General features: G+C 34.7%; 2 protein-coding genes across 6 annotated transcripts in view; both read left to right on the top strand.

The window, feature by feature from the left end:
• The window catches only part of LOC140675257 (uncharacterized), a 31,594-nt gene extending 20,083 nt beyond the window's left edge, over positions 1-11,511 (top strand). For all 5 annotated transcript variants that reach the window (XM_072909539.1, XM_072909540.1, XM_072909537.1 and 2 more), the window contains 15 exons: positions 1,530-1,652; positions 2,756-2,970; positions 3,077-3,176; positions 3,276-3,610; positions 3,728-3,968; positions 4,145-4,282; positions 4,595-4,780; positions 5,169-5,452; positions 5,576-6,332; positions 6,692-7,026; positions 7,191-7,329; positions 7,417-8,323; positions 8,705-9,102; positions 9,206-9,890; positions 10,184-11,511. In XM_072909539.1, the coding sequence (XP_072765640.1) occupies positions 1,530-1,652; positions 2,756-2,970; positions 3,077-3,176; positions 3,276-3,610; positions 3,728-3,968; positions 4,145-4,282; positions 4,595-4,780; positions 5,169-5,452; positions 5,576-6,332; positions 6,692-7,026; positions 7,191-7,329; positions 7,417-8,323; positions 8,705-9,102; positions 9,206-9,890; positions 10,184-10,320 (4,980 nt within the window). In that variant the 3' untranslated portion in view covers positions 10,321-11,511. The remainder of the gene's footprint in view (positions 1-1,529; positions 1,653-2,755; positions 2,971-3,076; positions 3,177-3,275; positions 3,611-3,727; positions 3,969-4,144; positions 4,283-4,594; positions 4,781-5,168; positions 5,453-5,575; positions 6,333-6,691; positions 7,027-7,190; positions 7,330-7,416; positions 8,324-8,704; positions 9,103-9,205; positions 9,891-10,183) is intronic.
• Positions 11,512-16,077: 4,566 nt separating this feature from the next.
• Positions 16,078-25,860, top strand: part of LOC140675259 (RNA-binding protein RO60) — a 36,216-nt gene continuing 26,433 nt past the window's right edge. The window contains exons 1-2 of the mRNA XM_072909549.1: positions 16,078-16,560; positions 17,011-17,113. The gene's annotated coding sequence lies outside the window, so the exon portion shown is untranslated. The remainder of the gene's footprint in view (positions 16,561-17,010; positions 17,114-25,860) is intronic.

The following is a 25,860-nucleotide window of genomic DNA, read 5'->3' as shown; positions in this document are numbered from 1 at the left end:
TTTTTCCCCCTGCCCTTATTCTCTCATCTCTCCGCCTTTTTTTCTACATTTCTCCTCAATATAGAACAATTTCGGCCAGTGGAAGAGCGATTAGAGAGGCGCCCTGCCCGGGGAAGTCGGACCTCTCTCTCTCTGTAGCCTGCAAGGATCCCCCCCAAGGAAGCGAGGATGAAAGAATCTGCTGCTCGTGTATAAAAGCAATGCTTGCGCGTTTTTAATCACGCGACAAGCCGTTTTGTATTTTTTATCGACGCTTGAGAATTTTGTTGCACGAGGGTGACTCTCGACGATGATGATGCTACAATAACACATTGATCGGCGAGAGTGACGGTCACGTGTTCTTTGAGTTTTATTCTCGCGCCGGCGAAGCTCTCAAGCGCACATCTCTAGCTTCGATAACACGCCTTTTCGCCATCATTTTTTCGACAGTTCGCATTTTTGCCTTGTCAACCGATTATTATTGTGTCACGACAACAATTCGCTTTGATCTCCCGCTGATTTCTCATTAGAGGAAGAAGAGAGGAGAGGCGAGATGTACGGTAGAGCTTTCTTTATCGCCGATAAAAAAAAAAAAAAAAAAAAAAAACTTACGGAAGACGAGATCGGGAGCACGTAGCTTGTTGATTCCACGGAATAATGGTTTTGCAGATATTTATGGCTTTACTATATGATTATAGGCTGCATGCTTACGCAAATTTTGAGTTCCAGAGGTCTTTGGTTATACAGAGATCATGTACGTCTCTTTGGTTATATATGTTGCGTCCTCGGCTAGGTTGGTCTTGAATCTATGGCGTCTTCGTTCTGGGATGCAAGCGTGCCATCATGCGATTTATTAAATCATCTTATCTTTCATCTATGTCTAACAAATATACGTTATTCATTACATCTTGAAATCTCCGTCGGAAGCAACAAGCATATCGTTTCCGTCCCTCGTGATAATAAGAGTAGCATAATATATTTCTCTCAAATAATATTCCGATAAACGGAGTTCTACCACACTCGCGGACGATTATACAATTATTTTATGTCTTAACGTTCGTCGGACGATTTTGCGCGAATTCGTTAGATCTCGAATATTGCCGAAATAATGTAATGTACTGGCATTCTGCCTTTATGGGATGATTGTGATGATGACCAACCAATGCTAGCTACTGGTTGATCATCACCGACTTCATCCACGATTCTAAATCTGTCCCTTCTTTGAACGCGAAAATTTAATATCTCTAATAATAATAGAATTAAAGGGGATATCTCAAGAATCGGTAAGGGCAGACTGTCATCATCGTTTGATCCGCAATACTTCGCTGTACCGTTAATATTATACATATGTATAATAGAGCTAATCACATATATCGTATTTTATTTATTTTTTGATCATGTATCATGTATATATAATGTATAATTTGTCATTTAGGGACTAGGTTTGTATAGAGCTGTAGGACCGTCATCCAGTGCTGTCATATGAATGTCGATCATCGACGTGTCAAATCCGTTCTATGGCGATTATCGGTGTACTCTTTTATTTGCAGAGTCGCTTGAAGCCCGGCCGAATGCTTCTCGTCGATACCGAAGAGAAGAGGATCATACAGGATGTCGAGCTGAAGCTGCAGATCGCTCGAAGTAGGCCTCATTCCAAGTGGCTCAAGGAACAGGTAGCTAAACGCGCGCTTTTTTTTACCATGCTTAACTATTCGTGATTACCATCGTCGCATTATATCGTAATTATGAATATTCGCCTATTCCGAAAACGAAATAGCAAAAACTTCAAGCTCTAGGTATTTAAAAAAAAAGACCATCGTTTAAAAAAAATAAATAAAAAAATTTTATTAGATTTGCAGAAATTGGTTGTTGTTATACTACTTTTTGTGACGCGGATGATGACACTCTGTATATATATATATTTTGTGTTCGCGAATATAATTATACGATAACTATGCACACATATTAGTTGTACACTTATATACAAAAATATCAATTATATATATATATGCATAATTAATATTTTTGTACAACTAATATGTCTGCATGATTATCGTATAATTATATTCGCGAACACACAAAAAAAAATTAAATAGATTTCTCTTTTATTAATCAAGTGATTTAACCCTCCTAATTAATCAATTAACATATCCTAAAGCTCTTTAAGATAAAGAAAATATTTAATACAATTGATCTTAACAATTAAAATTTTTAATAACAATCGCGTTAAAATTTATATCAAGATTATTCTTCTAAAAAAAGTGTTCTAATACGAAATTAACTTTTTTCTCGCATCGCTGCACGTGCCATTACCATCTTATACGCAGAGGGTGAGTCGTTCATATCACTTTGAATATGTTGTTTTTATTTCAATGCGATATATAGTATAATCGAAAAATATAATAAATTAATATATAGTAGGTAAGTAGCAATATAGTAAAAGAAATTATAAAATAGTACAGTTTGACACATGTCGACAAAAAATCTTGGGCAATTTCTGAATTGAAAAACCAATCTACCGTCGATTAAACTATTTGTCGACTAATCTTGTTGTTTGATTTTATCTTGACTAAATTTACTAATTTACTTAAATAAAATATTATTAATAAACTACTAATGAAATCTCTGACATTTGCTTGAAAATTTTTCTATCATAGAACTCGAAACATCTATTTTTCTAATTACAGTATCAAATCTATATAATCTTGAATCTCTGCGAAAAAAAATATTTTTAACTTCGACTAATAGTTAGCAATATCTTTTTTTGTTAACATAGATTACTATGGACGAATTGCGTGCCGCGTATACCACTAATGATGTAATTGGAAACAATCTATCCGCCGAGACGACTGTCGCGAAGAAAAATGCCCTTAATGGTGTAAACGAAGTCTCAGCGGTGAATAAAATCTGGAGTGGTGATAAACGGCTCTCTCTTTACGGTTACACTCTGGAGACCATCAACATGTTACTTTTACCCATGGTGCAAACCAAGTACGCATAAATTCTTTTGACGATTATACGACGCCAAACCTTTTTTAATATGAAAATAATGCTATTTAATTGCTCTATATAAATATCGAATAATAATCACTTTCAGAAAAGAGGCATTGGGATCCATGGGCAATGACGCTCCCCTGGCATGTTTGTCGGAATTCCAACCATTATTGTACGAGTACTTCAAGCAATTATTTGCGCAGGTACGCGATAAAAACTTGACTATTCATAATTTGACAAGTAGAGTAGTAGTGCCGTGTATTAATGCATGTCTCACACAATTATGATTATATCATGATCAGGTAACGAATCCACCAATCGATCCATTCCGCGAAAAGATCGTGATGTCGATGCTCTGCCCGATCGGGCCTGAGAGCAACATTCTAGAACCGAACGAGTCGCAAGTACATCGCTTGTTCCTGCCCCAACCGATATTATCTTTGACCGATCTCGAGGTTCTCAAGCATACGACGCATCGTGGCTGGCGAACAAAAGTAATCGATATTACTTACCCCATTGAAGACGGACCCGGCGGATTGTCGAAGACGCTGAATCGTGTTAATAACGAGGCTAACGCGGCCGCCAGAGATGGTTATCAACTCTTGATATTGTCAGATCGACAAGGTGGTCCGTCAAGGTGAGGAGCTCATGGGACCTACGGAACGAAATATTGAGTTTTATTAAGATTAAAAATAATTTTGTAAGAGAGAAGAAAATCTATAATTTTTTAATTATTAATCTTTGTTGACTTTAGAATTCCGGTCAGCACTCTACTGGCTCTGGGCGCCGTTCATCATCATTTGATCGAAGAGAGACAACGAATGAAGGTCGGTCTTATTCTGGAAACCGCGGAGGCTCGCGAGGTTCATCACAACTGCGTGCTACTCGGTTACGGAGCGGACGCTATATGTCCTTATTTGGTATTCGAAATGGCGAAAAATTTGAGGGCGGACCGCGTTTTCGATGAGACCTTCACCGACAAAGTTATCTTTAAGGTAAAGTCTTATAGAACAAGAAACACTTTTGTGAAAATAAAATTGATTATAAAATATTATATTTACTTTATATTGCGTAAAATAGATTTATTATTTTTTATTATATATGCTAATTATAAAAATTATTCTTTTATTTTTTTTTATAAAAAAAAATAATAATCACTTGAATATCGCAGAATTATGCGGATGCTATGGAACGAGGAATCGCGAAAGTAATGGCCAAGATGGGAATCTCAACTCTGCAATCTTATAAAGGAGCACAAATATTTGAGGCAGTTGGTCTAGCCGACGAAGTTATCGACAAGTGCTTCAGGGTATACTTTCCATATTCTAGAGTAAAATTAAAGCGAAATTAAATTCCTATATCAGTCTTTTATTATAAAATAACTTTCAATAAATGTAAAATATTTGTCGAATATAGAATATTTAGATAAAAATTTATATTCAAAAATATTTTCTTCATATTTTTGAAGATGCAGATGATTAGTAATTGGATCCAATTAATGATTGTTTAATGATTCAAGTTTCTTGATGATGCATCTCGGCCGATAATATTATTTATCTCATTACGTAATAAACAGTGATAAATAATACACTTGTGTTAATTGCGAGCTCAAATTTTTTAGGGTACTCAATCTCGTATCGGTGGTGTAACGTTCGATATTCTGGGCAAGGAAGCGTTCGAAAGACATCAAATGACATACTGGGAGAAACCCATGGATCTGCTGGTCATTCGTAATCCCGGAATTTATCATTGGCGATCTGGTGGTGAAAAACATATCAATGATCCCGCCAGCATTGCTAGTTTGCAGGTAACGAACTTTGAAAATTTATTGTAATATTTTGCAAAAGCATCGGTGACATTTATCATAAAAAGATCGTAGTTAAAAAGTCACTATTTAAAAAAAAATATAATACACATACAAGATTAAAACAAGAAAAACTTTTACGAAACAAATCATTTATCTTACAATACATTTTAAAAATCTATGAATATCTATAAAATATTTTATATTATGTTATATTATTTTATATTAAAATATAAATATTTTAACGTATTGGAATAATTACTTATGTAATTATTTAACAATTTTAATGATCTTATTTCAATTTTTATATTTTCTTTTGGTATTATCTTTTCATTTCATAGAAACTAACATAAAGGATATTCTTTTGTACGGTAATCTTTTTTTTCATTAGGACTATGTCGTCTCCAAAAATAACTCGGCTTATGAGAATTATCGCAAAACCACGATGGATGTGGTGAAAGCTTGCACTCTACGCGGCCAGCTCGAACTGAAGAAGTCACGCGATCCTATTCCTATCACGGACGTGGAATCCGCGTCGGAAATAGTGAAGCGCTTTGCAACCGGTGCGATGAGCTTCGGCAGCATCTCCTTGGAAGCTCATTCTACTCTGGCGGTTGCTATGAATCGTATCGGCGGCAAGTCGAACACCGGCGAGGGCGGTGAAAATGCAGACAGGTATGAAGAAGAAACGAGGATAAAAAGATCTAATCAACCAAAAATTAAAAATTCCTACTACTGATTATCGTCATTAATGACACAAAAATCTCCAACTAATTGACATTAACCAATATCCAACAGATATCTAAATCAGGATCCAGAATTTAGCAAACGCTCGTCCATCAAGCAGGTAGCGAGCGGTCGCTTTGGTGTGACCGCTAGCTACTTGGCGAATGCGGATGACCTGCAGATCAAGATGGCACAAGGCGCGAAGCCCGGCGAGGGCGGCGAATTGCCTGGTTACAAGGTCACTGCGGAGATTGCCGCGACCAGGCATTCCGTACCTGGAGTAGGTCTTATCTCGCCGCCACCGCATCACGACATCTATTCGATCGAGGATCTGGCCGAGCTGATCTACGACCTCAAATGCTCCAATCCAAACGCCCGCATCTCCGTCAAACTCGTGTCCGAAGTCGGGGTTGGCGTAGTCGCCGCTGGCGTCGCCAAAGGCAAGGCTGAGCACGTGGTGATATCCGGTCATGACGGCGGCACAGGTGCCAGCAGCTGGACCGGCATCAAGTACGCCGGACTACCCTGGGAGCTAGGCATCGCCGAGACGCACCAGGTGCTTACCCTGAACAATTTGAGATCGCGCATGATCGTCCAGGCAGACGGTCAGTTGCGCACCGGTTTTGACATTGTGGTGGCTGCGCTGCTTGGTGCGGACGAGTTTGGATTCAGTACTGCCCCGTTGATCGCCATGGGCTGTACTATGATGAGAAAATGCCACTTGAACACCTGCCCGGTGGGAATTGCTACGCAGGATCCGGTATTAAGGAAAAAATTCGAGGGCAAGCCGGAACATGTCATCAATTTCTTTTTCGCGCTCGCTGAAGAGGTATGATATTTCTTTTCTTTTCATAATTTAATCTTTGCTTTGTTTATTCATTTCTCTTTTTTGATATTATATTCATATGTTTTTATTTGCTTTTTTTTTAATCTTTTTATTTCCGAAATTATGATTGAACTACATTTATATTAGAATATTAATTAAATAAATTTCTTACATTATTGGAATATTTGCAGCAATAAAATATCAAATATAATATATATATATATTTTAATTCATAAATATAAATACTTTATATGTGTATATTTATACATAATTATAAATATAAATAAGAGAGAAAGAGAGAATATTATTTCAATGTATTATGATTTTTTTTTTAATCTCTTTAAACAATGACATTTTGACAGGTACGTTTGCATATGGCCAATTTGGGCATCCGCAAATTCCAAGATCTGATTGGACGCACAGATCTTCTTAAAGTACGCGATGACATTACCGTTGAGAAAGCTAAGACCCTGAATCTTAGCAATATTCTACGAAACGCGCTGGACTTGAGACCCGGCGTGAATATTAGAGGCGGCACTGTAAAGCAAGATTTCCAACTGGAGAATAGACTTGATAATAAACTGATTCAATTGACTGAGCCCGTCTTGAACGGAGAACGAGCTCGAGTCGACATCGAAATGAACATAAACAATGAATGCAGAGCGTTCGGATCGACGTTGAGTTATCATGTAGCCAAGTAAGTGTCTTAATTTTTCTTTGCAAAATTTATTTAGAATTTTTTATCATTATATACGTGTGCATATACATATATAATATATTAACATTATTATATATCATTATATTTTTAAATTATTTTACAATTCTATTCTTATTTTTTCCTATCGCGTGTAATTACTACAGGATATTCGGAGACGCTGGATTACCCGAGCACAGCATCAACATCAAAATGCAAGGCTCTGCAGGTCAAAGTTTCTGTGCTTTCATGACCAAGGGTATACATGTCACCCTCGAAGGCGATGCCAACGATTATGTCGGCAAGGTAAATGTGACGCGCGAGCTTTTTCAATTTTTAAATTTCCAAAAAACTCTATACATGTAATTTTATTCGTATTGTATTTACTTACAGGGTCTCTGCGGAGGTGAAATTGTTATATATCCACCGACAGACTCCGAATTTAACTCGGAAGCGAACGTGATCGTCGGGAATGTTTGTCTTTATGGTGCCACTTCTGGAAAGGCTTACTTCCGTGGCATCGCCGCCGAGAGATTTAGCGTACGTAACAGCGGGGCAATCGTCGTGGTGGAGGGTGTGGGTGATCATGGTTGCGAATACATGACCGGTGGTTGCGCCCTGATTTTGGGTCTTACCGGTAGAAATTTCGCTGCCGGAATGTCCGGTGGAATCGCCTACGTTTTAGACGTGGATGGCTCCTTCAAAAGCAAATGCAACCCTGAAATGGTAGAGCTACTGCCGCTCAACAAGCCCGAGGAAATCGCTTACGTGAAGCAATTACTAGAAGAATTCATCGAGAAGACCGGCTCGTTAATCGCGCAAGATTTGCTTGCCACATGGCCGGAACCGACCACGAGATTCGTCAAAGTTTTCCCGTACGAGTATCAACGAGCCCTCAAACAGCTAGAAGAGGCCAAGCAACAAACGTCCAATGTGATTAACGGTGACGCAGAAATGACAAATCGTAAAATCAAAGACATAGAGGATGCGATAGAGGATGCGGAGATGGCGCAACGCAAGCTGGATAAAATCAAGGGCTTTATGAAGTATTCCAGGCAAAAGGTCATGTACAGACCAGCCGAGAAACGTATAGAGGACTGGAACGAGATCTACAACTTCCAGGGTGTCAGAAAAACTTTGCGAGTACAAGCGGCGAGATGCATGGAATGCGGCGTTCCGTTCTGTCAAAGCAGTCACGGTTGCCCATTGGGCAATATTATTCCAAAGTGGAACGATCTTGTATTTCATCAGAACTGGAAGGAGGCTCTCAATCAATTGTTACAAACTAATAATTTTCCCGGTGAGATGATTTACGAGAATTTTCTTGCTAAACAAATTTTCTCAATTTTATAAAGATAAATTCTTTCTTAAATATTTTAATTATATTTAATATTTTAATATTTAAAATATTTTAATTTTAAATATTATAAGAAACTTTAAGTTTATTATTTATACATAGGAAAGAATTTGATATATTCTTTATCATATACATCAATTTTTTATTATTATAATATTTCTTATAATAATATTTTTTATCATTATAAAATTTATTATTATTTAGTGGAATTTTTAGTTATAAATTTTATAAAAATCAGATTTTTTTCTCTTTTTATTCCATTTTTACTTATTTTAAAATTTATACAGATAACTATATATTTAATTCTTTGATGAAATAATCTAGAGTTCACCGGAAGAGTTTGCCCTGCACCTTGCGAGGGCGCATGCGTCCTAGGAATCTCTGAACCACCTGTGACAATCAAGAATATCGAGTGCGCGATAATCGATCACGCTTTCGAACAGGGTTGGATTGTTCCTCATCCGCCGACCAGAAGAACCGGACGAAAAGTCGCGGTGGTAGGATCCGGTCCCGCAGGATTAGCCGCCGCCCATCAACTAAACAAAGCGGGTCACACAGTGACCGTGTACGAGAGAAACGATAGAATCGGCGGGCTGTTACAATATGGCATACCGACAATGAAGCTTTCCAAAGAGGTCGTTCAAAGAAGAGTCTCTGTCCTAGCCGCAGAGGGAATTACCTTCAGGACGAACATTAATGTCGGCAAAGATATTACAACGCAGGTGAGTAAACTCATAACTCATATACTTTTTTCCACAGCATTATGCGCATTATATGCTACACACTCAACAAATAAATTATTAATAATGCTTTTGTATTTTGCAGCAACTTCAAGAGCAAAACGACGTAGTATTGTTAACTACAGGAGCAACATGGCCGCGAGATTTGCCCATTCCCGGCCGGCAGCTTGAGGGAATTCATTTTGCAGTGAGTTTCTTGGAACATTGGCAGAAGAAACAGATGGGTAACGCGACGCCACTCGACATGCGGCTCATGGCCAAGAATAAGGACGTCGTCATCATAGGTGGCGGCGACACCGGATGCGATTGCATAGCAACCTCGCTGCGTCAGGGTGCGAAGACGATCACGACATTCGAGATTCTGCCCGAGCCTCCAGCTCAGAGAGGCAAGGATAATCCGTGGCCTCAATTCCCGCGTGTATTCAAGGTCGATTATGGCCATGAAGAAGTGTCCGTGAAATTCGGTCGAGATCCACGTAGATACAGCACACTGAGTAAAGAATTTTTGGATGACGGAAACGGCCACGTATGCGGCATCAGAGCAGTGTCCGTCGAGTGGCGAAAGGACGAGAACGGCCGATGGAAGATGGACGAAGTGCCGAATTCAGAGAAGGTGTACAAATGCGACCTGGTGTTGCTCGCCATGGGTTTCCTCGGCCCCGAAAAATATATCGCCACAGAACTGAGTGTCGAGTTGGACGAGAGGGGAAATTATAAAACTCCGACTGGGAAATATCGTACTAGTTTACCCGGAATATATGCGGCAGGGGGTCAGTATAGAATATTCGCATATGTGTTAGATACATTTTGTGTAAAATTATAAATTGCAAAAATAAAAAAATAGCATTAATAATTTCAAAATCTAATTGTAAAATTTAAAATAATCTTTTAATCTTGTATATGTACTACTTTCTCAAACACTTGGCTCATGCTACAACATGCTGTTGTACATTTTCGATTGTAAAAATTATAAATTAAGATCAATAATTAAATTTTCATAATAAAAACTAGTTTTTTAAATATATATCGTTATAATAAATTATAAATATTTTTCACAAAATAGATTGCAGACGTGGACAGTCTCTCGTGGTATGGGCGATCGCAGAAGGGCGATTGGCCGCGAAGGAAATCGATTTGGCCTTGATGGGAGAATCCGGCCTTCCTGGAAGCGGAGGTGTCATAATCGGCGTTAGCGCTTAAGGATCTTGATCGCGACGGATGTTGGTCTTCCAGTTAGAAAACGAAAAGATCCATCGTGTGTATGTACCACGAGGAAAAGGTCGTATCGACTATTAGGAGACGGGAGGAGAATCCTTGGAGATCTAAGGATGCAAGGTCCGAGATCTAAGGATTCGAAAATTCCAAGAATCCAAGAAGATACGAACCTAGAGTTCAAAAATCTAGGAATCCGAGAGATATAAATCGGAAATAAAAATTCAAATTTTTCTAATAATCCAATAATCTATAGCTCCGAGTATGCGGAGATTAAAGAATTTGTTTACAAACAGTTATAGATTTTTAAGAAATTTTTGATGAATATTCAAACAATTTATTTCTCTCTTTTGAAAACTTAAAGACCGGGGAACTTTTGTCAATTTTCCGACATCCAAGGATCTATGGATTTTAGGATTCAAAACAAGAAGTAAGTTCTAGGGGTTCCAAAGATATGGAAATTGAAGACATCAACGAAATGAAGATCCTAACACTTGCAGATGCAAGAAACAAATAATTTCTAAGACCTTAGTACGAATCGAAGATCAAGAATCTAAGAATAGAAGGATGAGATTGAGAAATTATAATTAAAAAACATGCCTGTGACAGATGACGAAAATGCAACATTGATCAAATAGAAAATAAAATATTTAAGAAATTTTAGATCACAAAAATTTAATATATAATATTTAGATTCAGAAATCCAAGCCTACAATATTTAAGAATACAGCAAATTGAAATCGAAGAAATTAAAAGAGCCTGTATTCGCAGAAATTTGAGAAAATTTAAGTGACTAGAAAATTCCTAGAACCATTCAAAGATCCAAGAATCGAAAGATTCTCAAACTTCAATCTGAGAATATGATAATCAAATGAGAAGCAAAAAATAAAGTTACATAATTTTATGGCACGAATCTCTCCGTAACACAGCAACAGGAAATAATTCCTTCATAACATAGTGAAATCGTAAGCGTTTTGTTCGTCCAATTAAAATTAATCACATGTGAAAGAATTAGAGCTTCGAATATGGTGAAAGATATCATTGAAACGAGCTGTAGCGGGAGCTACATAAATACACGCGCGAATCTATATTAGGAGGTATACCTTGTCAATTGAACGAATTCTTTTTAACACATTGCAAATCTATTAGTAAAAATAAAGAAAAAGATATTTCATCAAAGTATTATTTATAAAGTACAATCTTTTTAAAGCATTTTTAGCTTTCTAAAATAAATACGAAAAAAAGCAGATAATATTTTCAATTAATCTTGTATGCAATTATCCATTCAATTATTTTCATACAATTAAAAGTCTTTATTTTTAATTATTTTATGAAACGAAAAACACTCGCTTATAATTATTAATGAAGTTTAATATGTAAGTACAAAAAGTATTCGTATATACCGCCAAGTTTTTATTTTATATATTTTTATTAGCATAAATTCTTATAGAAAATATAAGAAGAGAATCCATACATATATAACTTTATTCATTAAAAATTATCAAGCAACATTATTTTTGTTTCTGTGAATCTCGTTTTATTATATTAATTAATGATACATAAACTCATTAATTAATATTGTTGATGCATTATTAATTAAGTTTTGCTTGATTGTTTACAAAAAAATGTATTTGTGACGTTTATTATTTGGCAGCATAGAAAAACAATTTTTTATTATTAAAAAAGGATTATAAATTTTTTAGCACATTTTGTCATCTCATTATTTTCGATATCAACGAATGTTTTTAGAAAATAAGTCGAAAGTCCTATATTTCACGTAAAAAAATTTTATGAAAAAATTGTACATTTTATTTATTATTTATAGATAAAAGATATAAATGTTGATACAAATTTATTGCTTGTACAATTTTATATTTTTTCTAATATACAACGCACAGTTGATTGCTAAACAAAAAATTATGGTATACGAATACTTTTATTAATATAATTATTTTTCATTCGTTGTCAGATATAATGTTCACTGATATTTTTGTCGTTTGGCTTTGATCCTGGGCATTCGCCTAGGTTGCCTAGCATATCATTATAAATCCGCTTGTATTATCGATGAAAAAGGTTCACACAAGTTATTAAAAAAGATGATAGAATAGCGTAAATAATAAGAGAACAATGTAGAACATGTATTATATATATCGTTCACTGCAATTCCATTGATAATTCTATTAATTAATTCACTGCTGAACTTGTAGAAAAGAAACAATTGTTTAAACTATTAATCGCAAAGTTTAAGTTTTAAACATCACAATAAATTGATTGCTCCTTAGCAAAATAGAATTGTGAAATTTCTAAAGTATACTTGTGATCGTAAAGTATACTTATGTACGTTAAAAAAAGTATAGTGGAGAAAAAGAATAAAAAAAAAAAATAAAAAAGAGAAGTTAATTTTATAAAAATCAAGTATGATTTAAACATAAACAATGCTACTATAATTCCTCATATAATTAAGTAATGAATAATCTCAGTTTTAATTTAAAATATTGTTATTACACAAATAATACAACAAATTCATATTTGAGTTGAAAATTTTATGAAGTATAAATTGGCAGCATCGGTTAAAGGATTAATATTAATGAATAATGATTTAATTTTTCGAGAAAATATATTGTGTTAAAATACATCCGTTTAAATTACATTTTAGAAACATCATTTTAAGAAAAGATTATTAGCGCTTCTAATTGTCATCATTTTTGTAAGACTCATAATTTTGAAAATAAATAATCTACAGCTTAGGCCTTCAAAATTTGTCACTAAAAAGTAATTTAATATCAATGAAAGATAGAATTGACGATTCATATTTAGACATGGCTTATTTCTATAACGAGTGCTAAATTTATCTTATTATTTATATCACTGTATAAATTTCAATACACAATATCTTGAGACAATAAATATATATTGAATGTTACGAGCAACATCGTCTTTGACTTTTCGTTTCAACTTATAGTTTATTTTTTCTTACCCATTTTCCATCGCACAGAATATTCTTGATATATAATAATTAAAAGCAACAACAGGCATATTTGTTGAAAACCAAAATCTAAATACGAATTATTAATTCTGTTCGGTATTCTTTAAAGAATCAAACTACTTCAGTGCACAAATAACTCTCGCTAGAAGACAATATTTAAAATAAAATAAATATTTTAAAAATTAAAATTTTAAATTTCCTTTCCAAAGATTTTCTTATACATATTTTAACAAACCGATTTTTAACGTATTCGATGTCTTGCGACCATTAAAAAAAATAAGTACACATAATGCCAGTTTTTTACTTTTATCAGCATCAAAACAAAAACTATTCTAGAAACGTGTGCAAAAATGCCAAAAAATTCGCGACGCAACAGCGATGCGAATTCGTTGTCCGTCTCGCACGTCTCCAGGATTCCCAGAGAATTTTCACCTCCTCCTTCTCGAATCCCGCGCGTGAAATGGCAAGAGATACTAGAAGATGAACATGTCAGCCATATCGTCGGCTCCATACGCGAGGAGATAATCCGATCGGCTGAGGATGCGATTTATGAAGGTTATTTACGGAAAACGGTCTATGCTTTCGTTGTCAATTGCGCCCATGAAGCTTGGATGCACGCGTTTCAGGTAAATTGAAAAAAAAAAAAAAACAGACAAATTAAATAGCGTGTAATTTTTACGCGACTGTTTAGTGGGCACATCTACGGTACGATGAAGGAATATCCGACGACTGGACACCAGATGAAACACCCTCACCTGTTCCTACTAAGAGTCCTCCATTAACGCGACGCGTTCCAACGGTATACGGACGACTGGAAAGATTAATTACAACTAAAAAATCGTCGGGCTATTGCCAGGCCCCTTGTGCGAAAGATGCATCGCATCGTAAAAATGAACGATTAAATATAAAGACCCGTATGGCTCCGTGATTACAATAACTAATTTTAATTAAGAGAGAAAATAGATTTACATAGATTTATTGCTGTAAAATAATTTTTTCTAACAATATACTGTTGTTAAAAAGAGATAAATTTGAATCGATTGTACACTTTTCATATAATTCGCATAATAAATTATTATAAACTGATTAATAAGGCAAAAGTAATGGAAATGAAAATAAATAAATAATTATATACGTGCTTATTATATAAGTGCAATATATATTTATTGTCTCGTGCATATATATATGTAACGACTTTTACTCACCAAATGTAGCATACTCTAGTGATAGCTTTCAGAGTGATGATGCAGATACCGCGTTTCTGATGCATTTCTTACAAACACGAATCTACCGTATGTAACTAATTACAACTGCGTGTCAATTAATAATAGAGTCTGATCGCTCGACATTTTATTCGGCACTGGCACTCGCGACATATTTATTTGTACGCAGAAATAAGAGCGAGGTACAGACTGACTTCACCTCGACTTGTCAGGCGACGTGACGTAGCGTTCGCGACCGAGTGCATTATTCCGTTGCAATGTCTCGCACAGTCTCTCAATATCATGAGACAACTGATTATTATATCACACTCGGTTAACAATCACTCACGACGATCATTCGACACTTGAAACACATATTTGCAAAGGAAACGCGCGCACGAAAAACGCAGCCAAACTGACAGCGAATTGTTAGAACTGTGGCGCGCTCAAAAATGGACGCGCATGCGCGCGATCTCGCGATGCGGTATCGCGAAAAGATAATCAATTACCGTCGCGATACCTCATTAACACCTCACCTCATAATCGCCGTCACCAACGATCGCCTGAGACTTCGATCAGTGCTTACGACGCGCAGTTTACTTCGACGAGGGAAACGCAAAAAATACCGAACGACCGAAGCGTAAATTCGGACAAACACGTTACAAGATGCAAATTGCAACGGCGCTCTCCGCACTATCATGGCCGCGCATGCGCACATCTGACCTGCACGCTGTCTACACTTTTTACACTAAATGCGATTTCGACATCGTCAAAAAGTTCATTATTATCAAGTTTTATTTCTATTTTATAATAACTCGGCACGTATAACACACTCTTCGCGAGTCTTCTGTAGCAATTTTTGACGAATAAAAGTCATTTTATATCAGTCACATCGCAGTGTCGCAAACGTCATAGCGCCGTGCTGTCCAATCAGCGTCAAGCTAGCTTGACGCTGATTTGATCACATGACTCGTGACGCTACGATGTGCTTAAAATACGCGACTGCAACTTATTATTGACGGCACGATGATTGGGCAAGGATAGTCAGAATTGCGTTCTAAAATCTGCTTGTCAAAAATTAATCAGAAGGCTAATCAAAGTAATAAAGATTTTTCTGTGCTAATTAATCGAGCAAACACTACTCGTAAAGTGAAGCGACCAATCAGAACACGGAAATCTTTATTCCTTTGGCTGAGTTTCTGATTGGCAGGTAGATTTTGGAACGCAATCCTTTGACAAGTAGATTTTGGAACGCAACATTGATCGTATAGAAATAATGCGCTTGCGCTTTAGTCGTTTCGTGCAGTGGTCATTTGAGATTGCAATAACGTATTTCATTTATAAAAAATTGCTAGGACGAATATATTTAAGTGTCATCTGTGCCGAATGTATGAAACGTCGTATCGTTACAACAAAAATTCTAAATATTTGGCGATAAAGAACTTTATTTTTTGACGATATCGAAATCGCATTTAGTCATGTATGTACACATATACATAGCGTACAGGTCAGACATGCGCATGCGCAGTCGTAGTTTTGCACAGCGCCGCGTTGCAACACGTTTGATCAGGCTCGTGGTTTGATCGCGTCGTATTTTTCGCGTTTCTCTCGCGGTTCTCTTGTCGAGATAAACTACGCCTCGCGCGAGTGTTGATCGGAAATTGCAAGCGATTGTTGGTGTGACATTAATTAAGACGTCGGGATTGTAATTAATTATCTTTCCATGATATTCTGATCGCATACGAGTGTGCCGCCTTGCGAAGTGAATCGCGCACGCGCGTCCGCCATGTTTAAGCGCGCTACAAAGTTAGATCACGCGCATGCGCGTCCGTCACGTTTGACAGCGCCGCGGAGTGGATCGCGTTTACGCGCGTCCGCCATATTGGTTACTAGACTTTCAAATGCAGTGAGAGTGAGAGATGTGCGGAGAGATTTGGAGAGATATACGGAAAGACTTACATTTTAATCTTAATGGCATTTGGATTTGGAAAAATGTAACTTTACGCGTGTTTTAATTCTTCCTCAATGAAAAACAAACAAGTAAATAATTTATATAACATACATAATAGCATAATATATAACATAGAGCATTGCAATAAATATATAGAAATACTATAAAAAATAATACATAATGTTAGCATAATTTTAATTCTTGTAAATATATACTAAGGAATTTCTTGACTTTTCTATTCACATTTGTGTATCAAGTTGGCAATATTTTATTGAATATTATATCCCATGATATGATATTCACTGTCAACATATGCATAACGTATATATATATTTATTTAGTAAAACTTACATAATTATTATACCGTTCCTTGGAATATTACAGTGGGTTTCTAAATAAGTCTATATATTTGTAGCTAAATTTAAACATAAAAGTTAATGTCAACTAATATTTGGCTTCAAACTTTTATTCATACATTATATATGTGTGTGTATATACATATGTATATTATATATATTTTTTTTTATCTGTTTAAACAGCTAAAATGGACAAGTCAGAGATGGATCAAGTTGCTGTTGAGATTATCAACAAAGTCAACTGTTTAGTCAACCATGGTCAGAAATTGAGATTGATGTAATTTCTGTGAGTTTGATATAAATAATCTAATGTTTACGTTATGTCAGTTATCGGTTTTTTTTTTTTTATCACAAATATGAAATAAATGTAAAAATTATTTTTGTGTCATTTAACGTCAATATGAATCTATTGAAGATCTACATGAAAAATGTGCGCTCTTCTAACATCAAAATTATAATTAATACTGATATTAACGATCCGTGCCATTAAAATCAGAACACGCAGCAATTTTTATCTCTTTATGATATATTTTTAAACACTTTTTATATTGTGCAAGGAGAAAGCGTTTCCACAAAATACGGATTCGTGTCTCTCTCACTAGGTTTAGTAGTTCCGTGTGGAACATTAACTCTCGGGGTTTTTCTTTCTCTTCCCCTCTTTCCCCCTTCTCCTTCTCTCACTCTCGCTCTCGCTCTCGCTCTCTCTTTCTCTCTTTGCCAAGCGATCCTGCATGGTCCCGCTCGAGTTCAGCGGAATATTCCACAGGCGAATAGTTGCATCCTTGTCTCACGCGTTGCTATTGCGTATATTCATCCTTGCTGCTCCTGTAGTGGACTGTTCCACCGTGTTTCTACTACTCGTTCCCCTTCGTCCCCATCGTTTTCCGTACGTCCGTACTGTCGATCACAGCGGGGCCTAGAAATTTCGGCACCCTAATCGTAGGGAAGGGACTATTTTGTTTGATGCAGAAAATTTTCTCCTTTCATACATGGATAAAATGTTGAGCAAAAAAATAAACTTATTTCTTGCTCTCTATAGAAAATGAAATATTAATATAATAAAACGGTTTTACTAGAAATATAAACAAAGGTTGAATTTATTTCAATCGTTCTTTTAAAAAAACAGATAGTAACAAAATATATATAATAAATAAAAAATATAAGAACCTATGTAATTTATCGGAATTATCTTTATAGAAAATGAAATGTTAATAAAATTTAGATTTTTTTTTTACGAGATTGTACTAATTATCTACAGAAAGAGAGAAAAAGAGAATAAATGTCAATATAGGTTTCTCAAACTTTATTGATCTACGTAACAATCTAACTATTTTACAACATATTGTAAAATAATTCTTACAAATATATGTCAAAATTAAATTTTTTCTTGATTATAGAACATATAATATGAAAAAAAAATTTAATATATAGATCTCTTGATAGAAACAGAATAATAATCAAAATTACATATAAAACGATATTTTATCAATTTTCACGCATGTATACATATATAATTAACAATTATATAAAAGTTTGTAATTGTAAAGAACTATCTATGTGTGTAAAATAACTTCACATATATAATTTAATTTAAAATTGTCTTCTTCGGACAGTTGCAAAAATTCCCCAGCTTTGTTCTCGAGAAATACTTTTACTGGTTTTACGCTATTAAAATCGTCAACATTATATTTTAATTGCTATTGTACGTAGTCCCAGCAGTTCTCATCATAATTTTTATAATTTTCTAGATTTTGTTCGACTTTCCCAGTTGAATACCCAAGTATATACCGAAGATTGCTCTTCTGGGTCACATTAGATGCGCCTTTCTTCAATCTGTGGCCTATTATTTTTTTTAGTACTTTTTATTTTTGCTAATGTTGCAAACAGTTATATCGCTATCAATTTTTATAATGTACACTCGTACAAGTTCTTGATTATACTTTATAAAACTTTTATTTAAATATAAATTATTATATATGTTTTTTTTTTATTTATATAAACGTAAAATATAAAATAAATTTAAATGTTACATATGAGAATGAAAGAAACTTATCTGAAATTTATCTGAGACTGCATATGCACTCTTAGTTTACTTATTATTCCGTACAAATTTATTTCGAAAATGAAAAATTGCATAATACATATCTATTGCATCTCGAGATCGAAATCTCTCGTTCGCGCAACCTGCTGGAATAGAAATTTGCATCTCGTTTACGTTTACCGAATATGCAAACAAAAAAAGTGCATTTGATGCATTTGATATATAACTAGCCAGAAAATATACAGGTTGAAGTGTCAATATCGATCTACCTGCTTAGCAGGATCGTCTCAACGAACGACTACCGTTTCAACTCTTCGCGATGTTTTCTTTCTTTCTTCGTTCTCGCTTCCCCCTCGTTGCTTTCTTGTCCTTTTCTTTCTCTGCTCGTTTCAATTTCTCTCTTTTGCCGTGCATCTCCTTTCTCTTATCCCCCTCTCCACTCCCTCTCTTCCACAACTCCGGTTCTCTTTCCTCTCTCTTTCTCTCTCATCTAACCCGTCTTTCGTTCCCTTGTCGTTTTACGACTCCTCCCCAACACACTCCTCCCTTTTCTCTTTCATCCCTGCCCCTACCCTCTCATGTTGCTGCCTCTAGCCCCTCTTATCCGGTTTTTCTTTTTCTTTTTTCTTTCCTATGTTGTCCTTTTCTCTCTCTCTCTCTTTCTCTCTCTCTCTCTCTCTCTCTCTCTCTCTTTCTTTCTCTTGGCCAGAGTCGGATTGCAGATGTCAAAGCTTCGTAACGATCAAGATCTGAACGGTTTTATTAGAAATAAGCAAAGGTCGGATTTATTGCAATCGTTCTTTTAAAAAGCAGATAACAACGAAATACATAAAAAAAATATAAGAACGTATATAATCTGCCGGAGTAATTAATTTCAACGATTTCATTTTATTCGTGCCTTTACTTTTTGATAGCTGTGTTGCTATTCTAAATACATTATATACAATTAATTTTTCTTAAAACAAAGAATGTTTTCGAAAAATATTAGATGCAACAAATCCTTTTTTAGACGGATATCTAGTGACGCAATTTGCCTCATGACAGTCTGATAAATTGTTTCTTATCGGTGTTTACTTTAGAAATGATATATATATATATATATATATATATCTCTGATATATATCTCCATATTTTTTGATGTAAAATATATATTTTGTGAGCAACATTATGCAGAAGAAGATTCGAATATTTTATATGAAAACACCTCGCTTACACTAAATCCGATCCTGCTCTTAGCTCTATCTTCTGTAAGGCCCTCTTCTCTCTGTCTCTCATGTGCTCTCCCTTCCTTCGCTCTTGACGTGGGCGAAAATAACAGGCCAAACAGGCAAGTAGAGAAAGAGGGAGAGAGAGAGAAAGAGAGCAAGAGAGGAAGATGCTGATACGCTCAGCGGGGTAGCAAAAGAGACGTCTTTGTGCCACGCTATCTTCGTCCAGGCGATCTTTCCTGTTTTCTTCCTCTCGCACCCCGCTCCCTCCTTCATGACCGGCTCTCTCACGTCGTCGTATACTCCTACATAAGAAACGCTTCTTTGTTCTACCTTCCTTGTACGTAACACAGGTAGCTCCCGAAAACCGTATTAAATCCGCCCTTATGTATCATAATCGCTTGCTTAGAATATAAATGCTTCCTGCTTCATTTAATCGTTTGTCGGAGAATCCACGTGTTTTTTCCAAGAATATGTCCAAAAGATCCACTTTTTCAGAGGAGAAAATAAAGAGATAGATTTATGATTTTTTCAAGGTGTTAAATTTTTCGATGAAGACGTTCAGAAAAGACGTTCGTTCTTGATAATTTTGTCAGGGCACGCATATGTTGTTTATCGTAATCGTCTAATTACAAGAACTGAAAACAAAGATTAGACTCAACTATTTTGACAAACACAATCTGTTTGGTATACTGTTACTTCTTTTCAAACATATATCTATCACACAATCGATTAGACATTTTTCTAAAAGCAGCTTTATGTTATTGAGTTAATAATATTCAAAAATATTATAATCAAAAATAACAAGAAAAGACAATTTTTCGAAGTTTGTTGATCCAATCTCATGTCAATCCAGTTATGACGAACAAATCATAGCAACACGTTCTCGTCGTCGGTTGTCACGGTATTTCGTAAATCCTTGGCTCGTATATATATGCAATTGACGCTGATCGATCGTCACGAAAGATCATTATCTTCTTGGCTAAGAATAATTCGTTAAAATTCGGGTTTGGCTCAATCTCCAACACGGTCCACAAATTTTTATATGTAATACGCCTTTGCTAAAATGAAAATAGAGCGACTGGTTACAGGCTACGGGCAGATTGCCCATTTATTACGCAAACATGAACTCCGAAAAGGGTTCAACGATTGAAGATGTGTTCCACGTTTGGATGCATGGATCATGGCGTTATGTATAATAGGGAAACCCAAGTAAATAAAGGGAGAGAAAGAGAGAGAGAGAGAGAGAGAGAGAGAGAGAGAGAGAGAGAGAGAAAGATGAATTTATTATTATCGTAGGGAGAGCTACCTCAAGATGATCAAAGAAATGCTAATTCTAAAATTTAAAAAATTAATACGATTTATGTTCTTTTAAACATAATGAATGATTGCCAATTATACACCTATGTTATCGTTGAATTCATTTCGACAGCGGCTGAGTAGTTATTTTATTAATAAATAAGTATAAGAGTACAACATTCCATTTACAATGATTTAAAATACTTTAAATTTCTAGAAAAATTTAATGTAATAAAAGCATTAAGACATATTTTATTTTTTTAATGTAAAGAATGTTATACCTTTTTATCTACTTTTATAGATAAAAAGTTGCAATATTGAGATGTATAATACAAGTTCTAATACAAGTTAAATATATTATCATTATTCCAAATTTGAAAATCAATTTTCTCGAAAACAAAGTTTCGTGAAAAACTTTCATTCTATTTTTTTCGACTTATTTTTAAATACGAGAATAATTTTTTTCGATTATATTAGATATTTCCACTATTTATTTTATAAATCATTAATTAAAATAAAATTTTACATCAGAGTTTTACATATAGCACACTTTATAGAGAATTATATATATGTCCATATATATTATATATATTATATATATATATATATATATTTTTTTTTTTTTATTTCCATTTATACAGTAAAAAAATAGAAGCTTGTATAGGTAATTGTGTTTCTTTTCTTTGAAAATAATAAATCCCAATTTTTATTTCCCTATTATCTTAATCGAAGACAAAAATATTATTTAATTTTTACCATAGAATGGGAGGATTAAAGTATCTCAATCAGTGCAACTTGCTGCAATCGAAACGCGAAAGCGAGAGCACTGCAGGAAACCGCGAGATAAGGGATGGCGATTATTACATCGAGGTAAACGAACTTGCATGCAAACGATAAACGCTCTCACACATTGGTAGCGTGTACGTGCGTGTGTTACATGCGTGCATGAAATTAGCCAAAGCAACTGCAAATCGACCCTCAAGTAAAGAAGAGAGTCATCATGTTTTCGGGAAAAAAAAGAGACAGAAATGATCATTCTGGTAATAAAAATTAATGAAGTTTATATGTGTGTCCTATAATATATTTTTTATTTAACTTTATTATACATATATAAACTTGAAATTCTTTATTCTAGTCTCATTCTTTAATTTAATTTATTTTTATTTATCTTTGATTGATCAATTTTATTTATCTTTGATTGATCAATTTTTTTTGTCTATTATATTATTATTAGTCATACACGAAGAGATATGATCGTTCTATTTAGAATAGTAAACAATTAGAGTCACCGCTGATACTTATCTTGATTTTACGTATCAATAGCTTAGAAGTAGAACATCCAGTGTCATTCTGTGATTTACGAAAAAAAGAAGAGTAAATAATAGATATATTACATATACATACATCAGCTGTTTCCATTCGCTATCAAACTACAAGTTGACATTGGTCCTACTAATCGAGAAATATTGATACAATGAAACAAAATATGTTGCAGATTTTCTTTTCTCTCTCTCTCTCTCTCTCTTTCTCTTTTTTTTTTTTTTTATTTTTATTTTTATAATTCTAACGTAAGATATTTGCAAAAATGTGGAGAAAAAGAGAGTACTTCTCTTTTGTTTTTTTTTAGTAATTATAAAGAGCAGAAATAACTACAAATAATGAGTATAAAATTATAGCGTTAAATCGAATTTAACTATTCACATTTGTTGATACTATTCGAGTTATAAAAAGAAATTTTGTGCTAAAAAAAAAAAAAAGAAAAAGGAAGAAAATACTGCGCCAAAGATAGAATAAAGAAACTGTTCTGATGTCACGAAAAAAACAAGCTGTTATTAATTCCGCGGTTTTCGCTAAACATAACACTTGACGTCAACACGAACAATGTTGAAACGTCGATAATCGCCGTGATTTCTTATATCTACATTTAGTATCCGAATGACCGAGGAATTCCTATGCAAACGACAATGAGCTCTATTCAAATAAAATGAAGAGAAGCATCTTCATTTCCTTGACCATTATGTTTTGAAAAACAATTTCATACGTCATCGCGAATTTCAAGGTCCTTCTAACTGGAAAGATAACGTTAACTCTTTTTTTTTTTTTTTTAGAATACATATAAAATTTATATTGCCCTTTTTTTTTTATTCAATTAAAACATTTTGCTGAGGCACAACACGCAAGTCGTCTATCAGCACCGACTCTCATTAGCGAGAAAACGGTAGGCGGGTGTGCGTGTGCGTGTCCCTGAATGTGCGCGCGCGCAAGCGCACCGGGTATACCGGCCATCAGCTGAGCGGACGAGTCACCCAGTTGCCAGCCCGTTATCGTGCGCGGCTCGAGAATTACTCTTTACGCGTTATTGATATCCCAGATCTCAGGAACAGGACGCACGTCCGGATCGTCCGCGGATACGAGCCAAAACTCTTTTGCCAGCAAATTGAACACAGATGTCCCGAGAAGCGCGTTCTCTCGTTAATTTTAGCTCATTTACACACTCAGGCTATTAACACGAAGTCGCACTTATATAAATACATATATATATATATATATATATATATATATATATATATTTACTTATTAATATATATTAATATGTATATAGAATAAGTTAAAAGATATTTATCTTTTATCGATGAAAAAATTGTACGACGAAACGTTTAGAATATTTACGTTTAATGTCTCTACAAAATATCTCGAAATATCTGCCGTAGATGATAGAGTGCACTTTGTTTGTGTAATACAAAGTAAATTTAAAATTTTCCACATCGTTAAAAGTAGAGATAACGATTCTTAATTGTTTACTTAAAGTTTTCCATGTATTCTTAATTGTTTACTTAAACTTCAAGGAGAGCTTTACTTTGACAGAATCACGGTTTAAGGCTCATAATCGTATAAATATTTATCTTTAAACATGACGGAGAAGTATATATTTCTTATACTCTACTATTCAATGACTCTTATTATTAACTAACTCCTTCATTAAAAGTATCAAGGAAAAAAAAAAAAAAAAAACTCGAAGCTGTTTGACAAGTCCTTATTTACAATATTTATACCAATACAGTGCACTCTCCTTTTTGTACGTAAAAGAATTTTAATAAACGAAATATGTGCGAGAAGAAAAATCTATACGAACGCGTAGGGGGATCAAATCGCGCGTAACAGTTTGCAAAATGTCGAACGAGAAACGCTCGAAGATCGACAAAGCTTGCGCAATCTTACCTGCGATCCGGTTTACGCTTTATTATGCAGTATAGAATTTTTCACGAGAGAGAGCGAGCGAGAGAGAAAGATCAGGGAGAAAGACGGTCGGTGCCGATAATACGAGTTTTCGAGATGGAAATACGGACAAACGGGTTGTGCTCGCGCGCACGCAAAACCGGTTTCTCTATCCAGTCTTATACGCCGTGATAATTGCGGGAACTAGTTGAAACAATACGCAGCCCTTCCCTCCCTCTCCCCCCCCCCTCTCCCTCTCCCCTTTCTCAACACATCGCGCTTCGAGTTTCAGTGCAGGCTTCGCACACTTCTTAACGTTTTACAAGCATCTCTATAGTCATCGCTCGTATTGTTTGTTCAATATTTATTAATTTATCCAAAGGTGCACTTTATAAACACGCATTATACGTATATGTATTGCCGTGTTGCACGCACACCTTACAAATATATATTTTCGCTATTGATGATTTACTTATCGTCAATTTATTCCGGCCGATATTAAATTTTAATGCATATTTTATTTCAAAACTGTGTGCAAATATTGATGTCGAAAACATTTCTCGCGAGCAATAACAGCTCCTTTGTCGCTACGTCGACATTATATTCATGTTGTTTGTGCATCGTACCCCTCACACAATTGGAATGTATTATTCTTTAATAACAAAATTCTGACGAATTTCAAGTCAATTATATATATTATTGACATATTATTATTGATCGATTCCAACAATTTGACAAATATTTTAAAATATATGTACATTTTAGAGAGGCATTTTTTATAAAATTATTTCTCAAAATTTCTGCGAATAAAAAATCTCTTTACAGATTTTTTTTTTTGCACAAGTACAGTAATTAATTTAACTAATTAAGTTTATATTTTGCATTTAATGATTTGTTCCTTTGTAAAAATTTGTATTTCTATTTTATTAAAAATAGTTATTTTTATTTTATTTCATTTTCAGTACATACACAATTTTGTTTTGTCTTACAAAAAAACAATATCTATCTACTTTATCTGTTTTTATCCTATTTTTAAATCGAAAAATATTCTTCATGCCGCAATAACTCATTTTAATTTCTCTCGTGCTCATCTTGCTGTAAACACGCGACATGAAAATAAAGATTTCGCAATCTTTAGATAAAAAAAAGTTGTAAAGGATATAAATGGAACAAACAATCATAAAAAGGAGTAAATAATCAACACGACATTCTCTGATTTATATATCTCTTTATTATTTGCGTTTTCTTTGAACGCAGATAAATTGTCAT

The sequence above is a fragment of the Anoplolepis gracilipes genome, chromosome 17 (genome assembly GCF_047496725.1).
Source record: "Anoplolepis gracilipes chromosome 17, ASM4749672v1, whole genome shotgun sequence".
Classification (NCBI taxonomy): Eukaryota; Metazoa; Arthropoda; class Insecta; order Hymenoptera; family Formicidae; genus Anoplolepis; species Anoplolepis gracilipes.
Note: the sequence above shows the minus strand (reverse complement) of the source record. Positions and strands in the feature narration are given on the sequence as shown.